This window comes from Miniopterus natalensis, chromosome X (assembly GCF_054644295.1).
Source record: "Miniopterus natalensis isolate mMinNat1 chromosome X, mMinNat1.hap1, whole genome shotgun sequence".
NCBI classification, from domain to species: Eukaryota; Metazoa; Chordata; class Mammalia; order Chiroptera; family Miniopteridae; genus Miniopterus; species Miniopterus natalensis.
In genome coordinates this window covers 29,643,870-29,654,856 of record NC_142103.1, presented here as the reverse complement: position 1 = coordinate 29,654,856, position 10,987 = coordinate 29,643,870, and the positions used below count along the sequence as shown (strand labels likewise).

At 43.7% G+C, this 10,987-nt stretch overlaps 1 protein-coding gene across 2 annotated transcripts in view; it reads right to left on the bottom strand.

The window, feature by feature from the left end:
* Positions 1–2,744: 2,744 nt before the first annotated feature.
* The window catches only part of PCDH19 (protocadherin 19), a 106,371-nt gene continuing 98,128 nt past the window's right edge, over positions 2,745–10,987 (bottom strand). For both annotated transcript variants that reach the window (XM_016195688.2, XM_016195689.2), the window contains exon 5: positions 2,745–8,585. In XM_016195688.2, the coding sequence (XP_016051174.2) occupies positions 7,996–8,585 (590 nt within the window). In that variant the 3' untranslated portion in view covers positions 2,745–7,995. The remainder of the gene's footprint in view (positions 8,586–10,987) is intronic.

The window sequence follows — 10,987 nt, the reverse complement described above, 5'->3', positions numbered from 1 at the left end:
ATAAAGTGTCTGGCACATAGTTGGTGCTCAATAAAAGCTTGGCTCCCTTAAACCAGAGCAGAGAAAAACCTTAGAAGGAATGAGATACAGTGAAATTTTAGAGATTATTTATTTATTTATTTATTTTAATGCCTCTTTTTTAAAAAATAAAATTATTGGGGTGACAGTGGTTAATATGATCATATAGGTTTCAGGTGTGGGTTTCTATGTTACAAGATCTGTATGTTGCTCTGTGTGCTCACCACCCAAAGTCATATCTTCTCCCGTCACCATATATTAGGACCCCCTTCACTCCCACCCCTTCCCTCTGCTGTTTGTTTCCACAAGTTCCAGTTTTGTATCCGCCCTATGAATGAAATCATAGGGTTCTTAGCTTTTTCTGGCGGACTTATTTCACTTAGCGTGATACTCTCCAGGTCCATCCATGTTGTTACAAATGGCAGCATTTCACCCTTTCTTATAGCTGAGTAGTATTCCATTGTGTCCATGTCCCACATCTTCTCTCTCCAGTCCTCTGTCGCAGGACACTTTGGTTGTTTCCATGTTTTGGCCACCACAAATAATGCTGCAATGAACATAGGGGTGCATATATCTTTGCAAACACATGTTTTGTAGTTTTTCGGGTACATACCCAGGAGAGGGATTGCTGGGTCGTGTGGTAGCTCTATTCTTAATTTTTTGAGGAATCACCAGACTGCTTTCCATAGTGGCTGTATCAGTCCGCATTCCTACCAGCAGTGAAGGAGGGCTCCCTTTTCTCCACAACCTCTCCAACACCTGTTATCGCCTGTTTTGCTGATAGTAGCCACTCTAACAGGTGGGAGGTGGTGTCTCATTGTAGTTTTGACCTGCATTTCCCTAATTGCTAGTGAGGTTGAGCATCTTTTCATATATCTATTGGCTGTTCGTATGTCTTCATGGGAGAGGTGTCTGTTCAGGTCCTTAGAGATCAATTAGAGTGGGAAGTGAAGTAGGGGAGACACTTACAAGAGAGGGGAGAGCTTTGTTTGGGGAGTTGGGGGCCATCCAAGAGAAGCAGGACAGCTAAGTGAAACTGAGGCTTTGGGCACCCAGGAGAAGTCAAGACAGTGAAACACGAAGAGAAGAAAAGCAGAGATGGCAGGGATTCCCAACACGACTGGGCGGACTCCCTGCAGTGCTCTGATCATCAAGAGGGTGAGTGTGGGCATATCCAGTGAGCCAGGAATTTCATGTAACTAAGAGAATCTTGTGTCACTTCCCACTGGCCTTCTTTCTTCATATCAAAAGCAGTGGTGCATTGATAGAAGTGTCAGACGTGTGCAAGTAGACCATTTGTCAACATGCAGGAAGATTAAGACCGAAAACTCTAAGAAAATACTTTCCTGCTCTTACTCTGGAGAATATTGTTTGAGGGGTGAAAGGTCCCATCCCCTTACAAGTGGCCCCGTTATATGCCTCTCTAAGGCATATCTATACCCCTCAACCAGGATAATAAAAAAGATCAGTCCTACATTCGTCTCTGGAGTCGCTGTCACCTCCTATAGAAACTGCCCTCTTCGTCATCACCCCCCACCCTGGTTTCTGGACCCTACACGCAGCAAATCAGTGAAACACGCAAGGTGAGTCACAAGCAGTTTGTTACCAAAATGAGGAAGTGGATCATTTTAATAACTTGTTTTGTTTTTGTTTTATACATTTGAATAGATTTGAGCTCATGCTTATAATGACGTAGCGGTTTTCAAGCCGGCGACAGACCAGGCCCCTGGCCATTCATCTTCATGGACATTTGGGACTGTGCGGGCATCTGTGCGCACATCAGCGTGTGTGGCTTCACGCGGCCCAGCCTGCCCGCGTTTACACGCTGGTCTAAGCCCTGCTAACCTGCGGTGCTGAATAGTTTAGCTGGCTGTTGCTGTGGCTTTAGGGCTAATTCTGGGGACCCCAATGCGATCTCAACTGCATGCAGGTGGGTAGAGGTCGCGGGGAGATGGAGATCCAGGGAAACAGTGGATCTCCTTGAGATCAGTGTTAATTGTCCAGAGAGAATAGGTCACGCTGAAGCAATTTAGCCTTTAACCACCCAAAGCCCTATTTGGAAATGTTCAGCCATGCCTTCCCCCTGCCCCTCACTTCTGATTTTGTTTCCCTGCCCCGTGCAGCGGGAATGAACAGGGACAGCCTGAGCGCTGAGTCCCAGAGAGGAACAGTCGGGACAGAGAAAGCTCTGCGGGCAGGGCTCTCGCTGCCACCTTGTTATGCGCAAAGCGACAGCCGCTCCTGTTGTTTCACTTTCAAACCCAAAGGCATCCAAGGGGCAGCCGGGTCATCTTTGTTTTAAACTCTCTTTTCCCCTGCTGTCAGCCTCTACTATTTCTCACCTTTTTTTTTTTTTTTAAATTAATTCTTCAGAGAAGTCCCACTGTGAAGTTGGCCCAAAACGGTTTATTTTAAAGAGCGGTTTTAGGGCTCTTGTTTAAAGTACCACCCAGGAAAGTCTTTCCCGTTCTGATTATGAATGGCCCTCCCTCTGCAGATAAAGGTATTGAGACAGAGGAGGGAAGGAAACGACTGAGGCCTGGCTGAAGGACAGTCCCCTCTTAGTTTGAGAGCTGCCTATTATGTGCAATGGAAAAGGCAAGAGGGACACTTTGGGCCTGAACGCCAGGGAACCCACCAAGGGCACATTACCCCCTGGGCCTAATAGTCACCCCCACCCGCAAGCCAACCAACACTCTCCAAGACACATTTCGCCAAACACTGAATAATTTTTCCACAATAGCCTTTAATACTAAAATGCATTAAATTTTTGAAGCAGAGAAAACACATTTAAGGGGAAACAGAGAACCACCAGATAAAAGGAAACAATGTGGCAGATAACACCATTTAAAACATAACTGTAATAATTTAATAAAGCTGCTTTATCATCATAAAATAGACAGAGCGGTGATTGTATTTTGTCTTTTTTTTTTCTCTTTTCTTTTTACAATGATTCAATCACTGTGAAAATGTACATAACATACAGATCAGCATATACAACAATTTCATCTTCATATAATCAGCAACAGAGACTGCTTAATGAGACATACTGTACTTGCATCCCTCTAAATTTCCACCCTGGTTTGACAGGTAAACAGTAATAGTGTCATCAGGCTCATTCCCCTCACTTAGAGGAGCGAAGGCGTAAGCCTTTTGCAACTAATACCTTAGCATTCAAATAACACACAGAGGTATTTGTTGCGAAATTTCTAGCTTGAGCTAGTCTGGCTCTTGGTCATTAAAGTCTGTATCCTAGCCTTCCTCAGCTGAACGCCAGCCAGTGCCAGTAAAAATCTACTTAACCGGTGCCGTGATGGTGTTAGCTGGTTTGTTTGCTAAGGGTGACAGCGACTTTCAGTTAGTAGCAGGGTTATCTGTCATCGCCAACCCAGCTCGGGCAACAGTCAGCATCGTCGGTTTTCCCTAATGACCTACAGTGCTTTCCAATCAAGATCAGGTTTTCGTGGGTTTTCTTTACCAAGAGCGCCTCGCAATATAGATTTCAGACAAGGTGGTTTATTTCCTTTGTTTCATAAAAGCATTATGAGTTCTATTTGAAATTAATTCATTTTTGCAACAACAAGTGACCCACAGGCCAATTCCAGCCTCACGAGAAAACAAAGAGAGCTGCAACAACTTCATTAGGACAATGTGTTTTGCTCTGGAATATTTCAATATCAATATAAAGCCACCCGGTCCCACCCCCACACATCCCCTTTGAATATTACTTTGTTACATACTTAAACTAAAGAACAACATCTCAATACACTTCAGTGTCAGCAGATACAATTTGACTCATGAAATGACATCTTCAAATGTAATTTTACCGAGAAGGCAAACACTAGGACTGTATACAATGGACTTAAGCTCATCGATGCCAGTTTGTCAAAGTCAGTTAGGGTCTTATTACCCTGGGTAAAGAGCCAAGTGGACCAGACTTGTCAGGATGCTTTGGGGAACATTCGACATCAAAATGATCCCCGTAAAGGAATTGGAATTCCAGTCAGAACTTCTATTATGTACAATAATAATTGTTTTCCCACCCTGGGTGCCTAGTCAAGCTATCCCCTACCCCTGCCTCCCCAAACTGCCCTTTGTCCTTGCTGCTTCAAGTGGACCACTTTTGTTTTTATTATTAATGATATGAGAGAGCTCTATGAAAAATTCAACTGAATTCCCTTCATACAGTTGCATGCTGAAGAAACACTACCAGGATGATACTCTGGGTGGTTCCAGTGTTCAGGGTTCTAAGTTTTATTCCTTGACTATTTTTGATTAGTGATCACTGGGTCACCATGGCAATGAGTTGCTTTAAAGAAGCACCTTAGGTGCGATTAGCTCTATTAGGCAGGTTTACTCTGGAACGGTGATATTCAAGCTCTGGCCCCCGGACTGGCTGCATCAGCATCACCTGGACATTTTTAAATGGCAAAGACTCGGGGCCCACCCCAGACTTACTGAATCGTAAACTCCAAGTGCGAGGCCACCGACCTGTGCTTTAACAAGCCCTCAACATTCAGTGGGCATCTGATCCGTATGGATTGTTAGCCCCCCCCCCCCCGAGTCTCTGCTTCAGTTGGCCTGGGTGAGAACTGACAGTGATCATTTCTAGTAAGTTCCCAAGGGATGCCGTCGCCGCTGGTCCAGGGACTACACTTTGAGAACCACTTTCCTTCAGGAACTGGAGGATCCCTTGGCCCATTACCTATCTGGGCAATAAGGTGGGCCATAATTTACTCTACTGGCTTTAAGGGGATCAAAGGGATAGTAAGTTTCATTCTGAACAGGTTCAAAGATTAATCGGTACAGAAAAAAAGGGAAAAAGAGATTCCACACAGCATGGCTCCCCTCTTCCTATTCCTTGTATGTAGGATACTCCCACATTTGGGGGAAAGCAATCGATCCATGCAAACTAAACCCTTCATATTGTATGAAGTTTACTTGCCCGGGGACATGCCCAAAGCAAGTAAAGCAAGTTATGCCTGGACAGTAACTCCTCTCCAACAGGGACATTGGTATAAATGAAATCGAACTCCCTAGGATTTAGGAACTAAATTTCTCCTTCACATTTAATTGTATAACATATTTAGAGAGGGGGGAAAAAAGAAGAAGAATTGGCCCTCTGGCCTTTGTGGATTTTCATCAGACATGTTGGAAAGAAGGGGTGAAAATATGAGCCAAAGGGAAATTTAGGATCCTGGAACAAAATTTCTATTTGCAAAAATCAGCTTACAGAGCCCTCCCTCCTAGAATGCACTTGTGCTTCTGAGAGGATGTATCCATCAGATAATCGTGGGGGAGAAAGATATTTTTTTAATAAGGATAATTTTCTGAACATGCTCAATAAAGGGTATGGAAGCCAAAATGTCTCTGACTGCCCACTGAGAATGAAGTATTTTGATAGGGAAAAATAATTGGTCTCTAACTAGAAACTAAATTCTAAAAAGGAAAAAAAAAAAAAAAGTGGTAGATAAAAAAAAAAGAGAAAAAAAGCAAAATCAATGCCACTGTTACTCTAACCATTTTCAACTTGGCTGGTAAGAGGCAGGGTAGCCAGTGGCCTCTCTGGCTCAACAGCCACATAACATTTAATGTTCCCACTTTCCACATCTTTTCAGCTCCTTTATTCCCACTAAGCATAATAACACGCCTGTAAAAAACAGTCAGATCTGACTTGGAAGTGACCTTGAGGTGACAGCCAACAACATAATATCAGAATGGATCAGGCAAGGAACAGTCTAAATTCTATAGGCAGTCATCATTACTTAAAGTGGAAAAGAGTTCATTTTAATGTGTTAATCAAATAGTCATTTGCGAACAGAAATACATACCTAATTCAAAATCTACTACTAAAATGGAATGGGTCAAGGGGAAGAAAAGAGTCTATCAGAGAGAATGCAATGAGCAAGACGAAGATGCTATGGGAACTGATCTCTCTAATTGCTTCAGTTTCAGAGGGAAATCTGAAGCCACACCAATATTTTGCATGAGGTAGTATTCAGCACTGAATAAGAAATAAGAATGAATTTGTAGCTTCATTATAAGTCTTTTTTTCAGAAATGTTCTCCCCTACCTAACCCCATTCCCCATTCCCGCTGCCTTAACCCGCCCTTCCCTCAAAACCCTCCCCCCCCCCATAAAGGAAAATATTCCTAGTAATGTATAAAGCCAGGAACTCAGGCAAAAATAACTAAAATATTTAAAAGAGTTGACTTATCTACCTAAACTTAAGAAAATAAATCCTCTTTTGCATTCTAGTGCTCTAACCTCGAAGTCTTTTTTTCTGGGTACTTTTGAATTTCAAAAACGAAAACAAATGAGAACAGAACCACAAAACTTGTTTCTCTAGAAACAACGCTTTTAAGACCAAGGTAGAGCAAAGATGACATATTTGTTTATTTTTAAATAATGAACTCTTAAGCTGCAAGAATACTATGTTGGCTAGTGAATATTAATAGACAGTTTATAAATGGGGGAGTGGGAAGAATGTTAAACAACAAAAAAAATGTGTATAACAAACTCGTTAATAAAAAAGGTGTATTCCTAGCCTACAGCAAAGAGTTAGCTAAATCTAAAGAACTTTTATTTTAATAGTTTCCTGTTCACATTTTTAATTTTAAAAAAGTATTATTCATAAAAAGATGAATTCAAGTGTCCAAGTGTCTCCATATAGAAGGCACAGTAATTGGGTTAGTGATGCTGTTACCTGTTATCTGTCTTTTCCTAAAAGTACATTTTGTACTGCTTACACAATCCCAAATTATAATCCTACAATACAGAGCAACATGGAGTTCTCAATTCCAGCCCATGACATGCTTCGGAGTGTAATTCTAATCATGATTGGGAAACACTGAATCAGGAAGTGTGTGTCTTAAAAGATGCTAATTTAGATCTCAAACTAGATTCAGTCTTTTTGAGTTTTAGATGACTGGAGACAGGGAATTTCTAAGCCTGGAAAATGGTAACTTCACGAGCAACTTTCCTGTTCAGGGCCTGAAAATTAGAAAAGAAAAAAAAATGATCTTATATAACTTTCAGCACAGTATTTCTGACAACTGCAAATTAGATAGCAGAATATCCAAAAATGACTTTCTGCAACGATCTATCACAGATCTGGGCAGAAGACCGAAAGGCAGGCAAAATACTCTGCAAGGTGTGAGCAATCACTCCATGGGTGTCTTCTTCCAAAACTGAGTATCCACCAAGGACTTACCTATATGTGTGGTGTTGCTCATTCACTTGCCATCTCAGTTGTTTGCATTTTGTTTTTTTCTAGAGTTTTGTTTGCTTTTTTAAGAAAAAAGAAAAACACACCAACCTCTAAAAGTCTTTTGCCATCACCACACACATAGCAATTTGCAATATCAAATACAACAATAGCACGGCTAGCAAAAGGGTTCTTAAAGCAGGGGTGTCCACAGCAAAGTAGCGGCCTTGGAAAGTACTTGAGTTTCCGAAACAACCTCTTAGGGGCTCCATTTCACATCACTGAATCAATGACTAGCACACGATAAATGACCGTCGACTTGCCTACGCTACAAAACCAGTGGCAAGCTTATTAAAAGTGTCCAGAGCTTTTTTTTTTTCTTTTTTTTTTTTTTCTCCTTTTTTTGCTTTTGTAAATGTAACCCTCCACAAACAATGTCATTTATATTATAATTTTGACATAGAAAAATATATAAATTCCAACACTTGATACATAATACTTCTCACAACTGAATTTGTCTCTGTTTCCCCAACATCAAGGCCCCATGGACATCTCAAGTCAAAGGTAACTTGCTCCACCTGAACACCCCTGCTGCCTGCTGAAACCGGAGGGATTGTCACGAAGTGATAGTCGTTTATAAACAACGCATTTAAGGGAAAGCTCTAGAAACACAGCGAGTCGAGAGCCAAGCGCTGGCGAGCGGCGGAGAGCAGCCGCTCTGGCTTCTCCGGCGGCCGGCTGGGCTCTCCCGCTGCCTCCCGGAGACGGGCTTAGAGGACGATGTCCTTCAGCCGCTTCACGGCGGGGGACTCTTTGTCGCGACCCTCCTTGAGAACGGGGCTGACCTCAGGCACCACCTTCTCGCCGTCAGCTCCGCGGGGCTCGGCCTCGGAGGGGCGAGAAGGCCCGCTGTTGACATACGGCTCCAGGTCGCGGGCCGGCGGCACCAGGGCAACGGTGTAAGACGCGGACGGCTTGGTGGGCAGCGGGCTCTTGAGGTGCAGGGGGGACGTGACCGGGCTGATGGCCTCGCAGCCGTTGCCCGCCTCCCGGATGGCAGCATTGACCTTGGGGCTGCAGATGGTCACGTCGACAGTCCTCCTGCCTTTCAGCGGGGGCCTCTCCTCGGCCGGGGGGTTGCCGACGTCCTTGCCAAAGGTTGCGAAAGTCCGCTTGGTGGGGCCGCAGTCGTCGTAAGCCTCGACGTCGGCGGCAGTGGCTTCGATGGACAGGGCGATGATGTTCCTCACGTTCTCGGGGGACTTGGAACGGGTGGGCAGGGGGTTCCGGGGCATCCAGCACCTGTCGGAGTGGCCGAGAATCCGGCATTCTTCCCGGCAGTGAAAGCCTTCATTCTGATCTGTTTGGGGGGAAATATAACGTCAGTTTCATCCGCTCTGCCCAAGGATCATCGTTACCCCCCAGGGTTCCGGTTTCTCAGGTACCCACAAGCCCTCCTGGGAAATGGCACTTAGGGACAGTCCTTTATGGCCTTTTGGGACAGTATAGAGAATTGGATTTTTTAAAGGCTATAGGCCTCCCCCTATACACCCACCTTTTTTTATTATTTCTGTTGCTTTTCCATTGCTGAGGAAACGAAAAACCTAAAGGGAAACAGCTGTCGCAGGAGAGGGGGGTTGGGGGGCCGGGTGAAAAAGGTAAAGGGATTAAGGAAGAGACCTCACAGGCACAGCCAACAGGGAGGTGATCACCAGAGGGAAGGCGGGGTGCGGGGAGGCGAAGAAGGTAAAGGGCATAGAAATGGAGATGGAAGGAGGCTTGACTTGGTTTGGTGAAAATACAATACGATATACAGATGCTCTATTATAGAACTGTACACCTGAAACATAGAATTTTATCAACCAATGTCACCCCAATAAATTCAATAAAAAAACACGCTCTGATGAAAAAACGCTATATGTTTTTAAAAGTTTATCCTGAGTGTCAAGGCACTGAGAGTCAGCACTTTGATCAACAGCTCCTGCTGAGAGTCAGCTGCATTCGAGAGTGGTTCCAGCAGAAGAGGAACTGGAAGCAGGGCAGGAAACCCAACAGTCAGTGTATCTGAGAGGTTTTAGCCGTACTTTTGAGCAACATCACGGCTTAATTTTAGGTTGGTGTCACGCTGTGTTCGAAAGCCCAATCACATTGCTTCTTTTTGACCACGAGTCCCACCAGTCTTCTCACGAAGACATTTGTATAAATTAATTTCTCGTCAGAATGAACATACTGAACTCTCTTCCTTCCATCCGACTCATCAGCTTCATTGGCCCTGTGCACCATCACTCAGAGGCTCAGCATCATTGAATTCAGGGGGGGAATGTCCGGCCTGAGGGCCGCATAAGGCCCGCGAAATCATCTGGTCTGGCCCTGCCAAGGCAACCGCAGGCAGGACTCGAAATTCGACAAATCTAGGAGCTTTTTTCATAGCTATATTTTAAGTTGATAATTTTGTATGGCCCACGAATGCTGTTATAAATATCCAAATGGCCCTTGGCCAGAAAATGTTCCCCACCCTTGAGTTTTAATTATACCCAAGTAGCCATCCCTCCTTATCTTCTTTATCTGCAGTTTATTAAGGTCATATTTCTTAAAGAAATATTCCTTTAGCCCTATCATAGACAATCTCAGCAGACAGAGTTCATAACTATTGGCGAGACATGTGTTTCTCTTTTCACATCAGGGTCATTTAGGGTGAAGGCTGTAGTTTGGCTCTCAGAGAGGCCGTCTACACGGGCTTCACCGAAGCAGGGAGCCAGGGTTAACTTCCGCCTGTCCATTGGTAGGCCTGTCAATATCAAGGTCTGGTTTATACCCCTAGTTTTCCAGATCCACTTGTATTTATGTTGCATTTTTGCATGAGGCTGACCTAATGAAAATTTTCATCATATTGCACAATGCAGCAAAATACAAGCAGCTTAACCTGGCTGGTGTGGCTCAGTAGCTGAGCGTGGACCCATGAACCAAGAGGTCACCAGTTCAATTCCCAGTCGGGGTACATGCTTGGGTTGTGGGCTCAATCCCCAGTAGGGGACGTGCAAGAGGCAGCCGATCAGTTTCTCATCTGTGTTTCTATCTCTCTATCCCTCTCACTTCTCTCTCTAAAATCAATAAAAAATCATATTTAAAAAAAAAATACAAGCAGCTTAACATTTATTTTAAAAACTTTGGGGAAAGATCAGAGGAGGTGGGGAGGCAGGAGAGATCAAAAAGACAAAAAGTACATGCCTCCCCGAAAGTTGGAAATATGTACTGTGACTGCTCTTTTTCAGGAGGCAAAAGTCTACAATTCAGAGTCTTTCCCAATATCAGTCTATATATAACACACCTTCCTTATATACTTATATTTCTTTTGTTGTTGTTGTTTGTTTTCAATAAGTAAATGACATATAAAAGAGGCACTGTTCTGCCCCATTCATCAAAGGTTATTTTAGTAAAGGGGCACATGGAAGGGGGCTCAAGAAATAATAGGTAAATTGAGTATATACTTCATCATTTCAAGAAAATATATTAAAAGCAACTAAATGCCAAGGTCTAATGCAGGCTGAGTTCAGATTTCAACACAATGTGGAAATGGCCTTTGGCATAGTTTACACTACTGAACAGCCAACCAAAGGTTAAGATTTTATCCTGATAACTGGACACAATTTGCCAATTTGTATTTAAGATGGCCATCGTATAAGGCCTGCGAAATCATTTGGTCTGGCCCGGCCAAGGCAACTGCAAGCAGGACTCGAAATTCAAAAATCTAGGAGCTTTTTT